Source organism: Rhododendron vialii, chromosome 9a (genome assembly GCF_030253575.1).
Source record: "Rhododendron vialii isolate Sample 1 chromosome 9a, ASM3025357v1".
Classification (NCBI taxonomy): domain Eukaryota; kingdom Viridiplantae; phylum Streptophyta; class Magnoliopsida; order Ericales; family Ericaceae; genus Rhododendron; species Rhododendron vialii.
In genome coordinates, this window is record NC_080565.1 from 5777759 (window position 1) to 5797764 (window position 20006).

The 20006-nt window shown below is 38.2% G+C and overlaps 1 protein-coding gene across 8 annotated transcripts; it reads right to left on the reverse strand.

Moving 5' to 3' along the window:
• Nucleotides 1-115: 115 nt before the first annotated feature.
• LOC131300913 (probable acyl-activating enzyme 16, chloroplastic) lies at nucleotides 116-18846 on the reverse strand. Of its 8 annotated transcripts, none has more exons than XM_058326936.1 (18): nucleotides 18555-18846; nucleotides 15562-15753; nucleotides 13608-13722; nucleotides 11684-11771; nucleotides 9593-9804; nucleotides 8241-8359; nucleotides 6939-7088; nucleotides 6167-6234; nucleotides 5530-5635; nucleotides 5198-5356; nucleotides 4728-4781; nucleotides 4544-4624; nucleotides 4107-4244; nucleotides 3180-3339; nucleotides 2490-2569; nucleotides 2227-2390; nucleotides 569-626; nucleotides 116-491 (listed from the first exon to the last, which is right to left on the reverse strand). In XM_058326936.1, the coding sequence occupies exons 1-18, from the start codon at nucleotides 18687-18689 to the stop codon at nucleotides 399-401; spliced, it is 2172 nt and encodes a 723-aa protein (XP_058182919.1). In that variant the 5' UTR covers nucleotides 18690-18846; the 3' UTR covers nucleotides 116-398. The 8 variants fall into 8 exon arrangements, 7 of the variants coding, with proteins under 7 accessions (XP_058182919.1, XP_058182920.1, XP_058182922.1 ...); XM_058326937.1 differs by having other exon boundaries at nucleotides 2227-2369; nucleotides 18555-18704; XM_058326939.1 differs by lacking the exon at nucleotides 18555-18846 and adding an exon at nucleotides 15930-16417.
• Between the last annotated feature and the right edge of the window lie 1160 nt (nucleotides 18847-20006).

Consider the following 20006-nt stretch of genomic DNA (forward strand, 5'->3'; position numbering starts at 1 on the left):
TACATTGACCACTAACAGACCCACAACCTTATGCCTAAATGTGGGACTTGGCTTGGGGTTGGTTCTCAAATCATAGACATAATGCTCTATTTTATTGCAACATTCAACAGAAGACAAAAAATAAATAAATAAATTGGTGGGAGCTTCACTAGTAGTTATGACATACACGGATACAAACAGCATGACTCAAATAGTTATGATATATTGGTAACGTCCTCTGATACGCAGCGTGTACAGCTACTCAACTTGTAATGATGGATGCATAACATCTTTAGGAGCCCCAGATAACTACTGTAAACAGAAAACATTTTCGGAATGGCAGATGAAAGGCAAGCCTTCTATGTGTCATCGTATTTTCCTGCCTACAACCACACTAAAGATGGCTTCCAACAAGGGAATCATTTGAATAGATTCTGTATTTGCAATTTGTATTGAGTAACCACTTTGTCCCTCCGGATTTTCATAGTTGGAGTCACTAAACCATTAGCAATCTGCACATGAAAGGGATTTGTTGAATGAAACTAGATCAGAAAGATATGTGAATGTGTATAAAGTGTGAGAAATTAACTGTAAAAGGTTCGTCAATGACAAGGATTGGACCAATATGAAATGAGCACTGCGAAGTCCTGCATGAAAGAAAAATCAAGGGGTGATCACAGGGCATAAAAATGGGAAAAGTCCGTTGCAAGTGATAACCTTGTTAACCAAGACAACAGTGCATCCAGCTTTATTATAAATGAATCAAAAAGAACTGCATCAAATAAAGTCTAAAGAGAACTACTTCTGGTGAGTGGTGCCAATACTTAGGGTGGTGTAAAAAGTAGATGGGTACCAATCTCAAACTCAACATCATGTTTAAGTGCAATTATGTTCACCCGCTTTAAAAGAGAACGAATTTTGCCTCCAATTTGAATGGCCCGTGGAACACATTAACAACCCATTTGCCAACGGTATATGAAAAGCGGATACGCTATATGCCGAACATAATATCCCGGACCCACGTTGGGAGGTATAACTAATCCCCTTTCTATCATATCTGCCCATATATTATATCCCCTAAAACATAGCCCGTCAGGCAAACGACCTGTAAAAGTAGTGGACCCCAATGAAGTGATCAATTAGAGTGTGGCGAGTAATTGACCGCTTTTAAAGCGGGTGAATACTGCACGTGATTCATCATAAATAAGTAGATTATGGACACAACGATAAAATTATGGGGCTCACTGGCCAGGGGAAAACCAATTTCGAAGATGCTAAAAAAAGCAAAATTGTGTTTAATTCTTCTCTTCCCATGCGACCACAGCCAACTATATTTGTATATCATACAACTGGGCCGGCATGGAGCCCACCTACAACAAGCTAGTTCGGGGCCAAATTGATAAGAAGAAGAGCAAGAATAGATAACCTAGCGAAAAAGAATATTACAGAGCAGGTAAGAACAAGAATCTGTTCCAGCCTATTATCCTTCAATCAACATCCACCATTTTAAGGTTGGTTTAATGGAAACCTTCTCTCATGGCTTGTCTTAACTCAGTTTGGATCCTTCTGTCTCTTAATTATACGTTAGTCATTCATGGCCCTTGCATTAGTTTCATATCAAGAATGCTTCACTTCATGGTCATCTTCAAAAGGAATGAATCACACACCAAGCAATGTTGTTTTCGGCATTGGACATCTTGTATGTCGTTTGCATACTACTTTGTATGGTTTGAAATAGTCTTCTCATAAAAAAAATAGATACATTTAAATATTTAATACAACTACAGGTGCTTGCATTGATGCATTTCATCACCAAGCAATGTTGTTTTCGGCATTGGATCCTTCGTATTGATTGTTTACATTGATGATATCATTATCTTTGGTGACGACTATGATCATTCTATTGGTATTGTTGATTTAAGTCGGCATCTAAAGGAATGATCTCATACTAACAACTTCAGTGATGATACTTAGAAAAAAACAAAACAAAAAAAAACTTGGGTGATAATCACAATTTTTTTTTTTTGGATGAGGTTGCCTCAGTATACAGAGCTGGACAAGAGGGGCCTAAACTTTGGCATTGCATTTGGCCATCAGTAAAGGCAAGATATTTTAGCAACAACTACTACTAATTGGAGGCCTTATGTAAGCAACACCAAAGATGGACCCTAATTCACAAGTGGGAAAAGCTCATATGGAAATAAGATGTGATCACTGACTTATCGAAAGCATGAAAGAAAGTTGTACCATTTCCTTAGCTCTTCATTTAATAGAGCAGTCATATTTTCTTTGCTAAGTTCAGAGGTATCTGCGCCTATAATTGGCATCTTTGCGGCAGCTAAAATCTCATCCTTGTTCGGAACAATTATAGCTCCAAGACGACGTTGGTCCTGCAAGTGATTATCATAATACTACCAAAGAGATGAGAAGGTATGCACTACCTCAAGAGGGGTACAGTAAAAGGGAAAATGGAGCTAAAACCCAATTCACACCAAATGATAAAATTTTACCTGGCCAATAACTACTATCTGCTGAATTAAAGTACTTCTCATGGCAGCTTCCTCAAGCTCTGATGGCTCGACATTTTCACCTATTTTTTCCAACAACAAAAGACAAGTTAATTGAAAAACGCTGGACTGGCAAACCATTTTGAAGGAGCCTGACTAGAGTTGCTCAAAAGGTTGCCATTGTATAGTTTCTATAAAAATGAGCCTCTTGTTTAGGAGATCGCGGATAATTCAAACGAAACATGATAATATAATCCTCTTTGTTTGACAAGTAACCATAATCATACGGAAAAAGTTATCATTGCATGTAGTCGACAATTCTACAATTTCAAACCACCATATTTTCTTCACTATTAGCAACACGGATGATACATACAAACAATACAGCAAAACCTTCTAACAGTTCAGTGCATATCAACTGCTGTTGGTGAAGATCTTGGTAGGGTTTGAAACCGTGCATGGCAAGAACTTCACAATTTTGAATTTTTTTTAAAGTCCTTTCTCATGAAAAAGATTGTTCGACGAAATAACAGAAGTAATGAATCAGAAAAGGCAAAAAAAATCTGTATGCCAAAAACGGACAATAGGAGAAATCTTTGGAAGGACTATAGATCCATTGAAGGAGAAATCTTTTGGAAGAAATCTTGCAACAGGTATATATCTAGGTTACCTGTTGAAAGAACTATAGTTTACCTGTTGAAAGAACTATAGTATCCTTGGCACGTCCTTCAAGAACAACCATGCCACTGCAGCGGCGACTTCGCCCTACTGAATGGGAAGGTGCAATCCAGCCAATATCACCAGTGTTCAGCCAACCACCCTCATTTAAGACTTGTTTAGTGGCCGATTCATTCTGATTCAATAAGCACATAATTAGGTTCTTTTTTAAATTAGAAAAGCGAATAATCTTTCAAACACATGCTATACCAATTATACAGCAAGTAACTAGAAAACACCCGTTCAAAAAAAAAAAGTGACGAGAAAACAATGTTGCAAACCAAATAACAATGAAGAATCATAGACTAAGACCCTGGAAACATACATGTAAGTTCTCAAGCTAACTTCAATAAAGTAAAATTGATAATTCAAGTCTCCCTTGCAGGTGCATAATATGTCAGTCGGTACACGAAAGGCATAATATCTTGCTGATAAAATACTGAGAGTCAATATGTTGCCACTTGTTATAATTTACATATCCTGTGTAGTAGTATACTTGGTTAATACTTGCCTGGTGTTTCCAAGTTGTCAACAAGACCAAAACCCTAAATGGACTATGTGGAACACTTAAGCTATGTGACTTGTATTAGTCCAGCAGCACAGCAGGAAAAAGAAAAGGTCTCGTAATCAGCATCATACAAAAGGAGAGTGAAAAGGTACATCAGGACAACAGCGGAAAGAAGGTTAGCAAATTTTGCTCATTGTTTCTAGTCTGCCAAAATTGCTTACCATTAGGGGAATGTGGAAATATTTTAAAAAATAGCATAACATAACCACTGAAATGACAAATTTTTTTCCATATATTATCTTATACTAAAATAGTCAATCAACTACATGAATCAAGCCTATAAAATATAGTGCAATAGATCAGAAGCTGAATTTTTAGGACGTGAATGTTTTTACCTTGTAGTAACCCTTCATTACTTGTGGTCCCTTAATTTCTACAATACCCTTTGAACCTGGAGGAAGAACATCACCTGTTTCAAAATCGACGACTCTAATTTCTGTATGTCGAATTGGATGACCGACCGAGCCAAGAACCTTCATAAGTTAAACCAGTGACAATGTCATTACATGCCCCATGATGTATGCTATTAGAAAGGAAAGATAAGTGGAATGGAGTTAGATAAGTTCACCAATTATCCTAAAAACATGTTAAGATTAGTGGAATGGCATTAGAAATGGCCAACAAGTACATTTCAACCACTGAACACCCTCCCTTATGTGCAAGTAATCTTGCACATTGAGATGCAAATGGAGAGATTAAACATTTATGTAGTAGAGTGAAAACGGGAAACAAACAATCCTCGCATGAAGAAGGAATAAAGTTTGGTTCTTACATTACATGAACGAATTCGACAAGCTGCAACAGGAGACGACTCTGTCAACCCGTATCCATTCTGCACTTTCACACCTATTGCCTGTCAGTACAAAATTTTACATAAGAAAAAAGAAACAAAGTAAGAAGTGATCACTTCGCATATCACCGTGCTTTATCCAGAAGAAGAAACAAAAACATCTAACCTCAAAGAACCTGTCAACATGGGAAGGCAAACTACCACCTCCACTTATGGCAGCCTGTAGAAGTCACGAAAGACTTTACTACCATCTTCTTGTCAACTAACAACTTACTTCTTTATGCACATGCATACGCACTCGCAGGCACATGCATACGCACTCGCAGGCACATGCGCACGCACACAGACAAAAGCTTTGTAGACCTCAGAGGTATACTACTAAGGAAACAGAATATTAGGAAATTCTCCTTGCCTCCTTAGCAGAATTTATGGTAATTCCAGATCCAGAACTTTGGAAGATTACTTACAAATATTAGAAGGGAAAAAATGTTCTGGAGATCACACAAATTTGAAGTCCTGGTTGTTGTGGAATATTGATATATAGATCCTTCCACATCAGCCAGCTTAAATAATGCAAGGGACAACAAAAAGGAAGAGATAAAGCTCTAACTCAACATCAAACGTTTAAAACAATACCTTTGATATTCCAATTGCAGTGTGAATTTTATTATAAACAAGTTTTCTGGCCAACATATGTAATGGCCATAGTACAAGAGAAACTGTTCTCGCCCATAACCAGTCAAATGCTGCGACTGGGAACGAACACTGCTTCTGGCATTTTGTTAGAAATTTTCCCTGCAAACCAGCCAAATCCATTAAGCAATACAGGAACGTATCTTTATCCCAAACCAGATCAGTCAGCAAAAAGAAAACGAGTGTCACATTGATGGCTCACAGAACAGGATATAATGGAAAGATTAAAAAAAAAAAAATCACACCATAAAAATAGACAAGCCGGAAGTGCGAACCTCATATATGCGCTTGATGTCCATGTATGCCAAACTAATACTTATCAGGAGAAGTGCAACAAGCTTGCGAGCAGTGGAGCTCGTAGAAATCTGCTTTTGGATACCACTGCAATACGCAAACAATTAAAGGAGTCACAGAAGAACTGAATGCAAGAAGATTATAAGGAAATTAAGCAGTAGTAAAAAATCAGATCAAGATTCCATCAAATCATAAAGAGAGATGATGTGAGAACTGTTCTTCCATCAAACAAAGAAGAGAACATCGATAAAGGGTTCAAGAGAAACAATACGTATCTAGGGGACTACAGACAGGAAGAGAAAAGCTTTTAGAAAAGAAACAGACAGGAAATGACTGTATTCTTGGGATCTAAGAGATAACTAATAAAGATTCCCAGATTAGAGCAGCAACGATTAGCATTAAGCCGCTGCCAGTAACAAAGAGAATAATAGGTGCTATAAGATGGAACCCTTAAGCTAAAGGCTTCTGTTGAAGTTTGTCCTACAACGGACAGAAAAGTGGCAACCCCCAGCAGCTTTTGAAATACTTCAATTTACACTTGTGGTAGCTATACCATCTAAGATTACTGTAGGCAAATTCACAATATTGATACAATAATTCTGCAGGAAAAATACGCACTTGTAAAGTGTTTCAAGTATCACAGGAACAGAAACCAGGTAATTAGGTTGGTACCGCCGCAAATCTTCCTACAAAGAAATAACTGCAGTGGTAAGATGATGAAATATGATATGCAAGAAAAGGATCATGGCTGGTTTATCATTTTATTTTAGCAGTAGGGTTAGTTTTATAAATGTACACTTTAGGGATTGTGGGATCTATATATAAGACTTACGTTTGTCATTTGTAGGAGAGGCCAAGAAGTGAGAAAACCTTAGCCTTTGTTTGGGGCTGTGGCTCCATGTTTCCCTTCCCCTATCCCCCTCCTTTCTCTCTTTCTCTATAAAAATAGTTCTACGGTTTTCCCCCTTTGTCCCTCTTCTCCTTGTAGTCTCAAGGCCTTAGATTACACTAGGTTTCTCCCCTTTCTTCCTCCTCTATCTATCCTTTCCATAAGTAATTTGAGAGTGCTTTTAACGAAAGAAAATAGCTGCAGTTTCTGTTGAAATAAGCTGTTTGTGTGCTACTTTCAGTTTTGTGCGGTTTAGTGTGGCTTGGATTCCAGGTTACATCATAAGAAGATACAACTAAGACATTGGCCTAAGAAACAAATAACAAGTTTCATTCTGTTGCATTGAAAGACAACCACAACCAAGCTGAGGGCTTAATTTTTTTGATCAAGCAAAGGCTAGAGTAAGTTATTTAGGTTTACTTGCAAGATAACAGGGAAAAGGATCAACATGCATTGTAAGCAAAACACCTTGACAAGGAGAATAAACTAGAAGACGTGTACCTTCAAGTATTTCACTGTTGTGTATACTTGCTCTACTCCATTTGAGAAGATAAAATATTCGCTTGCTCGTTCATATGCATGCCAAGTTGGAAGAATGCTCAAGAATCTATCTCCAGGTTTTGCTGGTACAATGTCCCATAAATTATTTATCTAGAAACAGGAAAAGATAGCAGAACATCAGAAAAAATAAGCCCAAAGAATGTGTTTTTAACAAGAGCAAGACGAATGGCGAATAAATAAGCAGAAAACCACCCGAGAATGGAAAGCTAGAGGAGAACAACTTATAAATAGAAATAACCCATACACAAACAGAATAAGATCAATATCATGACAGCAGGAAATATCCGTCCCAATGACTTAGGTAACACTAGCACAAAAACTGACAGGTGACGCTATGTTGGAGTAAAGTATGGCAAAGTTGGGTTGTCGGCTATTCATCTTCCTGCAACTTCGTATTGTCTTGCTTTTTCTAGCCAGGAGGATGTTTTACTTGAGGTTTCATTCTCCCCTCTTGAAATTTAATTAACGATTTTGCCAGTATAGTGTAGGAAACATCCCTAAAAAAGAAGCCAACCCACAGAGTCATCCATTTATGTCATCAGCTAAATGCTTCCATTTTCATGTTTCTCTGCATTTTCATTTCTCAAAGGAGAAGCAGTATTAACTAGTGAGACAATTAGCATGGTTTAAACTAATTTACAAAGACTCTTCAAACTTTGAGGTACTTGTGAGGGACACTTGACACTTGGGCAAGAGTATGGGATATGTTCGAAATTTTTAGTTAGACATTCACCCACGAAACAAAATTGGTATTCAGGTTTACTGCAAACTTTGCATAAGATAAAACCCTCGTACCATGCATGAAATATTGAAATGTATGTGTAACTCTTGTACCATACAAGTTAACATCCTGTGTCCAAAAAGGATGATGGAAGACACTCTATTTCAGAAAGAATCAATGTCCTAAACTACCCTGCATTGTGCTCAGACTAGATAACCCAAACAAGTGAGAAGAAAGCATAATCAAGAAAGCTTCAGCTTCTTTTTCAATGGATGTGTAATAGAGCACTAATAGGATTACAAAATTTGTTCTTCTGAGGAAAAACTTAGATGCTTTTCCATGGTGCAACAAGGCAAAACAAACAGTTTCAGCCTCTACTTTACTAAAGTTACGTTGGAGACTTGCTCAACAAGACAAACCTCAAGCAAAAATGTCAGATACAACTCCACAACTTCCCCGACACCCCATATCCTGCCCCAAAACACTCTATGCAAATTTTAAGACATAAGAAACACTCAGACCTGGTGCAACAGATTCTTATGTGTGAGCATAACACCTTTTGGGTTGCCAGTAGTTGCACTAGTATACAAGATTGTTGCAACATCATCAGAGCTGATTGCTTCATAAATATAGTGCTGCCCTGAAATTAAGCTACTTAGTCAGAGAAGTTCCATAGCACTTGTTGAGACAAAGGCAAATGATGAGAGAATAAAACACTGAACGCTACACCCGCCCTGATATGTCACTGTCATAAGTTTACGAAAACCAACTATTCCTGCAAAAATGGAAAGAAAGTGTACGCTAATGCGGCAGTCTTCTCATACAATAACAACAAAGTCCCTGCCTGTCAAAAAAAATAACAAAGTCCCTCACATAATCGAAGTAGCAGGTACTCAAGTTATTGAAGAAATACTGAAAATCGCATATCTTCAATATTAGTTCAGAAACCAGCCAATGCCATCAGAATAACAAGATAAAAGAATCTTCGAAAACATGCTGGGAAAGTTTGAAAAGATTCAAATTTATAAGAAAGCCAGGCAACAAACTACCAGAAAACTTGGAAGCTAAATGTATGCAAGATGACTTCTGAACGTCATTCCTAACTATCAAAACGGTTAACTTAGACATAAGGAGTTGTGGCCTAAGGAAAGAGAACCAAATATGACAACTGAAGTTCAATACATTAACAACAAATAAAAGTGGTACACAGTCGGTCATTTTAAACAGTGGACACCCATTTTTTACGAACATAAAGGAGATACACAATCAGTCATTTTAAACAGTGGTTCCTCTTCAAAAAAACAAACGGTGGTTGAGTTGGCTTCGGCATCATCTCTGGGTGGGTGTATGACTCCGCTTTCTTGATATTCAATGATCACATTCAACTATTCTCAAAAAATGATCATATTCAACTAAGGCAAGGAAACATTTGATGAACTTGCCAAAGGTAGCAGTATAGTTCAACCCAGTTGGATATAAATCTCCCTCCCATTTTCAACAAAACTTTAAGGGATTAACATACGATAATGGAAGCACACAAAGTCTTGTTTAATCAGCGAATGATTTGTTGCTGTTTAGGTCACTACCTCAAGACAAATCCATGGTGCATCGTGAAATTTTAAATGTTTACTTGTGAATTTAATTTCACATCCATCCAAAAATTTGTTGAACTAGATTAGGAATTTTAATTTAGATTGACTAAGTTATTCAACCACATTTCAGTCCTTTGGTTCGACCTCATTCTTGCAATATCTTTACTCCAATAGATTCGCAAGCTAGCAAGTAAACACTTACACTTTCACAACAAGTTTTTGGCGCTATTGCCAGGGACTTTGCATTGTATCAGATCACTCTAGATTAACTTACGACTTACGAGCATCATGAGAATCAAGCAAATGCATACGACTTTCATGTCCCAAGTCTATCATATCCTTGTAATTGTAGACAGGCAATCCCCCCGGCACTTCAGTAGTAAAGCACGATTTATCACCCCAAACTAATATAACAAATCTCATAGCAGCCTGAGAAGAGAGAGTTTCTGCAATCCGGTTGAAGAGTTCAGGATTATCCACAACAAGTGCAACACTGATAATAAGAAGGAACAGTTTAAATACCATAATTCCATGAGGGATGTATATAGAAAGAGAGAGCAAAATGAAAATCACTAATTTTAAACAAAGAGAAAATGGTTATCATTCCAGCAATTTAACATTACAAATTCCCAAGCAATCAACATATTCAAAACGAAGCAATCAACATATTCAAAACGACATTGATTGCTAGAAATACCATTCAACTCCTGGTTAAGCTATTATTGCTGTAAATCGGTTTTCATTTTGGGACATGAAAGGAACAACAAAAGGAAGAAATCACACCTCCCCCTCTATCTAGAGTCTCGCAACAGAATCCTTTTGATAAGAGTGGAAAGATCTTTAGCACTCCTCTAAGGGAATGGAAACAACGAGAAGAATAGACTCTAGCAACTGGAGAATGTCCCATAGTTGGACAAACCGGGGCAACAAGGAAGCGGGAGTGGTTTCTCCTACTCGGTAGCTTTTCTTTCTTATTCTTGGCTTAGAATCTCCTATTGGAGCTATTTTACTGAATTACGGGACAGAATGTTGGCCTATTAAGAAACAACATGTAAGCAAGATGAGTATAGCGGAAATGAAAATGTTGAGGTGGATGTGTGGTAAGACTAGATGAGACAGGATTAGAAATGAAACGGTGATGGTAGGTGTAGCACCTATAGAGGAGAAGTTGAGAGAAAATAGGCTAAGGTGGTTTGGGCATGTCTAACGTAGACCTGGAGATGCAGTAGTTAAGAGAGCGGATAGAATAGCTTTGGGTAACAATGCTATGGGGAGGGGAAGACCCAAATTGACATTAGATGTTGTGCACAAAGATATGAATCTAATGGGTTTGAGTGAACAAGTGGCCCTTGATAGAGCTCAATGAAGAAAAAAGATTTATGTAGCCTACCCCAATTGATTAGGACATAAGGCTCGGTTTGGTTTGACTTGGTTTGGTTTATAAAATCAAGCTTATCTACTATATATATCTTGTATTGATGTACTTTTAAGTAATATTAGACTGTGGTTTCCCCTACTTTTTTTAATCAAAAGAAAATGGTTCACATTCAATCAAGCCCAATGGCAAATACAAATGATTCCATCCAAAACACAGTGATAAGAGTGTCTCCAATGGCATAACCAAAACTAAAAGATTTCTAAAGTTAACAATGTTGGCCCAAAATATATCTCACAATGGTATAGAAGCAATTTGGATTTATGCCTGGGAGATCGGCCGTCTCCTCGCCAATTCCAAATTAAGGCGGAGGTGGTAGAAGGTAGTGAAAGACGCGGGTGCGGCGAGGTGATGGCGATGGGAGGTCGAAGGCAAGGGGGAATGCAGTGAAGGCAACGAAGAGAGGGTGAGTTAAAGTTGCGGCGGCGAGGGGTGGAGGATTTCAGTTTTATGCATGCTAAGACGAAGAGAAATTACTTACGGAAAAAGAAGATAAATATCCAATATTTTTATGCATTGAAAGAATAATAACACTAATTATCTACAAATGAACCATTGTCGTACCCGTATCCTTTTTATTTTAGGTTTTTCAGTATCCCCATATTCATATCATATCACACTCGTATTCCACATTTGTATCCATATCCGTGCTCTATAGACTAGAACATCATATTGACATCATAAAAAATCAGATAATTGGAAGGTATTTAACATGCCAGCAGACAGCAATTATTTGCACATAAGCTTTGCAATCAACAACAGAACATTACCCAGAGACACGTATAGAGACCTGGACTTGTATGATACTAATGATTGTGTTATGCATCAAAAGCACGTAATTATACAAGACAATATCAACCTTATGGAACACTTATTATTACAAGAGAACTCTGCTAGAACAAAGCTGAAGAACATACATCTTAAAAGTACAACTGACCTATCAGAATGATTATATATCTGCAAAAGCTCTTCATCGGAGGACCTTGACCCCCTCACCACATTGATTGCTCCAGTGGCCATAATACCTAAAGCCAAAAATGATATAACCATCTGAAACGATACCAAAATGCACAGATGTAAATTTTTTTAATGTACTGTTGTTCATGTAAATTTACACATCCAAGAAGATTATGTTCACATGATTTCCAATAGACGCAGTGTATGTTCAGAAAGGACTTACAAATAAACCAGAAAATTGAGTCATTGGATATACATTCAGAATCAATTTACTATTCAAGATGGCAGTAAGAATATATGCCAATGGAGCCTAGCAGAAGAAAGAAGGGTAAAACCCCAAACTCGATACCCATGGGCCCTTTCGGGTCGTGGATAATCATCATCATTGCACAAGATTTGTTCAAGCAAGCTTCGCACTTCCACACACATTGCGATAAATTTAGCTTGTATATAGTCGTGGTTTTTAGAGGTAATAGAGATTTCTGAACACCATTCCTAGAATTTCTGGAGCTGCTAGTGATCATTTCGCCACGTGTGCTACGGCCGTGTAGGAAACCTTCTAGAATCCTAATTCCTAAGAATCCTTGGTTGGGCGAAGAGGGTGCCTAACGCCTTCCCTTCATATTGTTAGGCACCCCTCTTCACCCAACCAAAGGGTTGTCCACTAAGAAAAGATGTGAAGAGGGTGCCTAACGCCTTCCCTTCATATTGTTAGGCACCCCTCTTCACCCAACCAAAGGGTTGTCCACTAAGAAAAGATGTGTAATGGATCATAAAATAAAGTACTTGTGTTTACAATATTTTGAATTTTTTTGCACAAAACTAAATTATTAAATCTTGTGCAAAGATACTTGAAAAATTATGTATGGAATTCTTTATTTTTTATCTGCAAATTACACATCTTTATGGAGTGAGCTAACTTTTTGGGATGGAGGAAGTGGGATATTACAATTGCCCTTTGACGAGTTTTCATATTTTGAAACCATTGCATAAAGCCTCATTATCAACAGTGTCAAAAAAATCACAATATAAGTAACCAAGCAATCATTCATCCACTAATCTACCATTCAATTACACACATTGCTCTCTCTTTTTTAACTAGCGCACAGATTGCTCTTTACTACATTAGTTTGATTTGCGGGCTGACTTTTTGGGTTGGGTATTCAAATAAGGTATTCAAGAAAGGGTACACTAATTAAACAAAAAAAATCACATATATTCTTAATTTTTTAATTTTATTTATTTATTTATTTATTTTTATTTTTATTTTTTTTTGGGGGGGGGAGGTGTGTGTGTGTGTGTTGTGTGGTTTCAAGTAACCACCTTGGCTCAATTGGCGCCGCCCCTATAAAAGATGACGCAACCTGAATGAAAGTGCGGCCGCGGGTTCTCTCTGTTTTTTTTTTTAATTTGAGTAGCAAGGTTCTCTCTATTTTTCAGTGCTCAAAAAATGATTCCTAATGGTTCCAGGCTCACTCCTTAACACCTAAGATTATCCTCATCATATTTCTCTCGAGTTATGCTATATCGTACGGACTGGGGGGGGGGGGGGGGGAGGGATATCGTACCGACGTTATACATATATACACGAAAAAGGGGTGCTCGGATCAAGCATCCTACACACCTCGGATGCTGTTGATTCCCGCGAGGGCCCCATTGGTTTTTTTTCTTAGAATTTTTAGACGGCTCGGATCGGCCTTCCGGTGGCCGGAGACCGCCCGCTGGCGGCCATCGGTACGATTTCCCTCCCCCGGTCAGTACTTATATCATTTTTGTTTCTGTTCTGCCTAAACCTTGCCTTAAGACATGTGTAACTAGCTCCATCATCGGGGTTGCCCAAGGTGGGGCTTAGATAATCTAGGTAGCCATATTGGGTGCCTACAATATACTAAACTCCTGCATACCTTGATCAGCAACAAGCCACCGGCAAGAGTTATCAGCAAAAAGTGCTAGTTTTTCAGCTGGCTTTACTCCTATAACTCTAAGACCTTCCGAGAAATCCAATATATCCTGCTCAAGCTGCAAGTTCGCAAGCGAAAATGGATTTCAGGTGTATGATATGCAACAAAAAAAAAAAAAAAACATTAGTTTGTTTCTTTTTGAAAGTATAACGAACTAAAGTCACATGGACAACCAAACAGATAATCTGCCAAGTCTGGGTAACATGAATAGAGGGCAACATCTAGATCAAGTCAAACATCTATAGATAAGTTGACCATAAAAATATATGTCCTAACACAGAATTATATTGGTTAGGTATACAACGCTTCAGAACATGAATGATATTAGCATACACCATGTTCTACAAGGTTGTCCTTCCCTTGATAAGCACGATTAACTATGTTTTTTTAAAATCAAGGGGATGAGCCCCATACACACAAGGAACGTGCAAGACAAGCTACAACTCTAGGAAGAACAAAACCGGAGTAGACATAGGCCAAAAAAAAAGGCTCTCCAAGCTACAGAACCCAGGACCCAACTTTAAAGAATGACCAAAAACCAACTCTTCATTGCAGAAATAGAAGACTCCACTCAGGAGGAGCTTCAATTTTCTCCACCCCTCAACACTATTTTGAGCGATTGCATCATGTGTCCCTAAGGCATGAGTTGTGATTGTTTGTGTGTACCCACAATCGTGGCTACCATAGTGAGGGGAGTGGTTATTGAAGTTTGTCCCACATCGGTTAATTATCTCCTCCAAAACTAGTATATGAGCCTGAGAGGCCTCTCCACTCATTGCCAATTGCTTTTGAGTAGGATGCTTTAACATGGTATCAAAGCTAGGGTTTCGGAGGATTTGTTCCCCCTTGTTTGTGCCATAAGTCCACCGTTGTATCTCCTCCAAAACTAGTATATGAGCCTAGGCGGTCTCTCCACTCATTGCCAATTGAAAGTCTGGGTAATGGTGAAAGAGGTAGTTGTGCCATATCCCTCCTTCAAGGGAGGGGTGATTGAGGCCCCTCCTCCAAAGGTGGGCAGAAGGTGGTAAATGGTGGGTAGCCTAACTCTCCAACATCCAAAGATGGTCCAGAGCTACCTATGAGTTGATCTGGACATCCTAGAGGGCTTCCAAGGCCTCTTGAGCGGTGATTTGATGGCCAATGGAAGGCCCTGGCTTTAAGAAGTAACAACATGAAGAAGCCCTTACAAAAAGTTGAACATTTTAAGCTTGCTAGAGAAAAATGCTAACTTCTCTACTAAGCCTGTTAGGAGTATATGAAATACTAAGTAGTAGTGAGTAAAGGGTATTTGAGTAATTTTGTATCTTGCATTCCCACTATATACAAATAAGTATTATATGTATTAGGGTTATTTTAACACCCCAAACACTTTTTCCATCTCTAATTATGAAGCCCAAGAAGTCCACCCAAAAGTTTTCTAAGAAATAGTAAGCTGTGTTGAATTCCATCTTCTCAAGTTTGTTTTCCTTGTCTTAATCGAGTAGCCTCTCGGGCTTTGCGGGAGCTTGCTCTTTCTTTTATCGAGCCTCATTGTATATCCATAAGTTTTTGTTAATTACACGCTTACACTGGTGAAAGAACGAAGAAGGGGGCTGCTGAAAAGCATTTTCACTATGGAAGTTGATGTTCACCAAGTTGAGTGTCTTATGCATTAGCCCAAAACTCAAAGAAATGCAATTGAGTTGAATAATCCTAGGTTCGTCAATGGAATGATCATATGAAAACAATCATGAGAATCTTAAGGAGAAACAGAAATTAATCTATCAGGTTTTCCATCAGTCTACAGATGAATTCATTTAAGGATTAGATTATCTAGTGAGTGGTAATAGGCTACGGATAAAAGCTTTCTGATAGACCTTATATACACATACAAAGAAACATATTAAGTCAAAAAGACCTGTTTATAAGTCATAGTCGAAGGAGGGTCGTGATATGGATCCACCACTGCTACCCGATCACCAAATTTTTCTGCTGAAGACCTCCAAATGTCCGGAACTGTTTTCCATTCATGAGAGGCCGCGACACCACCACTTGATAGAAATACACTCTCCAGAAAAGGTGAACACCTTCTAATCTGCATTTCCTCTGTCTGCAAAGGAATGTGAACACATAGGTTTATATCTCAGTCCCTTGTAACAGCTTCATGTTCAACATGAAATCAAAGAATGGGAAACGAAATTATGTTCACTGGTTTCAGCTCAACCAAATAGTATGTATAAAACGACACAAATATTTAAAACATGGGAATGCTTCATTCAGCCTTACAAGGAGGAAAGATTTAATGCGAAGGCCAAGCAGAACAGGAAGATTTGCAGCATTTGGAATGTGCACCGTGGTCCGTGGTGTCTTTGCTTCCTCTTCTTTGTAAATGTTGTGCATAGATTCCAAAGTTGTCAATCACGTACCGGCAAGCCTACTAACGGAATGCACCACCAATACCGGTGTGTTCCCCGGTACCGTTCCGGATTGACAGCAACATATATTTTTATATAATTTATGTATTTTCAAATAACCTAAAAACTTAAAGTAGAGAAATTAAAAAAAAATCTCGCAACACTTTTATAGACCTTAACATTAGTCCTAATAAGTGCCGTTCAAAAAAAACATTAGTCCTAATAACAATTTAAGATGATTAACAACTCCAAGTTCTGTTAAACTATCTGAAAATTCAAGTCTCTTTTAGCAAGAGCTAAAAAATACACAATTTTTTTTTACCGGTCGGGATTCCGATACATGCCCTGTATCAATCGGCACCGGTTGGTATTTAGGGCAGTACAAAACACACCAAGGTATGTATACCATTTTATTTCCGGTACCGGCCAATACGATACAGGATAAACAGCACTGCTCAGAGGATCCGGATCCCAAATCCAAAGGAAGAAATTATTGTCTTCAAGAGAACATGCAGATGTGTGCCTAGGGAACCCTACATACTCTCTCAAGTCTTCTGCGAAGGTGACAACTATAAAATAGAATTTTAACTTCTTTATTATGGAGCGGCAATAGAACTGTAACTTAGGAATTAATTTTGCTCGACAAGTTTTGTGAGTTAGAACAGCAACGAAACGGCCAACGCGAGTGTTCTTTCGAGTGGGTTTCTGGCGGAGGCTCTTCGGATTTCGGAAATCCCGAAAGCATCTCTACTTGAGACGAAATCTCTCGCCCTTTCTCTCTCTTCTCTCCGACCCTTACCAAACGAACAACCACCGCCGGCCACCACCTTCTCTCTTCCCGCTGTTCCGTCGGACCCTCCCCAGCGGCAAGCCCTTCACTCCCAAATACCAACTCCCAAACGAAGACCTAGACTCTTTAATCTCCGTTACCACCGACGAAGATCTCGACAACATGATCGAGGAGTACGACCGGTTGTTGAACTCCAACTCTGCCGTTAAAGTCCTCCCGTATCCGTCTGTTCCTGTTCCCGTCGAATCCGGACCCGATTGGGTCCTTAATGCAAGTCTCAAAGAAATCCGAGGACTGGTTCGTGAACGCGATGAATGGGTCGTCGTCGGATAGGGGGTTCCCCGAGTGGTTAATTGCTTGTTAGGGTTGGACGACGAGGACGTTTGGCGAACTTCAACTCGACTCCAATGACGGCGGCGGGGAAGGACGCGGAGGGGGGGGAAGGAGGACGTGGGGGTGGTGGAGTGAGCGTTAATTTGGTGCCAGATTCGCCAATGCGGGTCGACGTCGTCGCCGTCGCTGGCGAACTTGACGCTTGATTTGACGCTTGATTAGGGTGTGAGAGAGAGAGAGAGAGAGAGAGAGAGAGAGAGGGAGGGAGACGAGTTTTTTGAAAAGGAGATATATGCGGGTGCCTTTGGAAAATTTTGGTGTGCTCACATTTTGCCGACGTGACAAGTTTTCATTCTTATGCTGTAAATATTGTGTTTGCAGCACTTCTGTAAAATAAGTTGTTTTCTTCGAACCAATCTGGAAAAGATTTTACAAGTAAAATATTTTACTCATATTTTATATAACCGAACACTTAAAAATAAGTAAAACATTTTACAGAAAAATATATGCTAACATCTAAATAAACATAGCCGAAGTCTGTACCATTTGGAATATGGTATGAACTTTTACAACTAAACAAAATAATGATTTGTAACTTAGATCACAAAGGTTCATTACGTGTGTACACGTATATGGATGGGTACATGATAAAGTCAAATACCAAAGGAAAATCAAATTGCCAAAAGGGAGAACACCAATGGTGTCATCAAATATTTGAAGCTGAGTCACAAAAGTTATTTAAAACTAGTCCTAATAAAAAAAAAACATTAACAACTGCATTTACTATAACATGAGTTGCTAGACTCCTTCCGTCTCATATTTGCTTGTCTAGTATTCATATTGAAACGTCCCAAAATGTTTGTCCTCTTTAAAAAAAAGTAGCAAAACGTGTATAAGTTTCCACAATATAACCTTCAAAAGTGCTTAAAAGTAGTTTTTTTCTAACGAAAAGAACAAGGTGTAACAAACATTGAAAATCTAATCAAATTTTGTAAGGAGAAATACATTAAAAAGTTGAATTCTTCCATACAAGACAAGTAATATGGGACAGGTAGTAATATGAACTACCAGCCCCCTTTGGATAAAGGAGTTAGATACTAAAAGAAATGAAAGGGTAATGATTTCTTGTAATTTCACGTTAGGATTGAACATTTGGGTGAGAAATGGAGAGGAAAAAAAAAACATGTTTCGATTGGCTATTTCCCTTTCTCAGCCAATTCCACCAAAAATGATGATATTTGATGAGTACTGACTCCCATTTCTTTTCTTTTTTTTGAAAGGCGAATGACTCCCCTATTGTATCTCTCACTTTCTCATCAACGAGCTATAACGGCAAGTGTTGGGGTGAAATATTGAAATGACCAGAAATATTACCTTAGGTTGGCATTGAAGTCGGAATTTTGAACTCAACAGTTTTGGGCGACATTTTTGGTGGCGTAGCAGATTATCAGTTGGGCTGATCGATCGGTAGCTAGAGAGTAGTACCAACGGGAAAGCGATTGTCGGCATCGTCACTCACTCAGTTGGCGTAGCAGCCGTCGGCAGCAGCAGTAGCAAGGAGAGAGAAAGCGCAAAAGGGGATAACAAGAAAGAAAGAAAGACGTAGAAAATGGAGTAATGCAGCTCTCCGAAGGTTGGGTTGTGTGAACTGAACAAAGAGGGGCGTGAAACATGGCGAGCCATTTCCTCATTCTTATAGCAAGAGTTTCTGTTCAGCTATTGGATGACTATTGATCTGATCCATGTGTCCCCGGTGATGAGATTGTGCCCCACGAGCAACAGAAATGCTATCAGTAATGACCAGAAACCCGATACTCATCCTGACCTTACGTGTAAAGTAGAGTAATAATTACATTATGGACCAACATTTCCGATAACTTTAAAACTAATAACAGTACCTTAGAAACAATTCTCCAGAATTCTTAGATATTCACAGTTAGGACCCTTTAGGTTATTCTGTGTCTTGAATTTTAACCGCAATTTATTCCGCATTTATTCCGCATTTATTTTACACAGTACCGCCCCAAAAATTGGTATCAGAGCCTACAGTACTATTTGTTAATTCAAGTAGCCAGATTATTATTATTGTTTAGTTTTAGTAAGATTTTTTTTTTTTTTATTATCGATTAGTTTAGTTTTATGATTGATGAACTTTTAAAAGCTTTTAGTCCTAGTTTAAGTGAAATCAGATCTCAACAGTCTAGACAGTATATTCAGATCAAAACAGGTTTTCAGTTAATAGAACAGCTCAGTTGTGGTTTAGATAAGAAAATCAGTTTAGAATTTAAAAAGAATATAATAACTAGAAATCAGTTTGAAGAGTTTTCGAAAAAATCTCTTGACCAAACCACCCAGATTTTAGAAAAAATTAGTAAATCAGAGATTCACAAGAAATTAGAAAATTTAGATTACTTTAAAGATTTACATTCAGAAATATTAAGAAGAATAAATAAATTAGAAGAAAAACAGCTAGTTATATCAGAAAAATTGCCTTGCAAGCAGGATATAATAGATTTAACCAGTAAATTAGATACTACTCAGCCAAAGGATATTGAGACAGAAATCAGAAATTTAGTTAAAGACCTCAGAGTTGAAGTAGATAGAATAAAACAGAATTCAGTTGAAATCAGAAGAGAAATTGACGAGAAACTTCAGAAAATGGAGATTCTTTTGGAAGAAGTAAAGAAATTATCAAATGGAGAATAGTCGTGATAGTTTATTTTATAGAATAGCATTAGAAAATTCAGGAAAAATTCAACCAGATCCTATCGGATTGTCTAGTTTCAAACCAACAGGAAAAACAGATGAGGTTGTCATTAAGCAAAA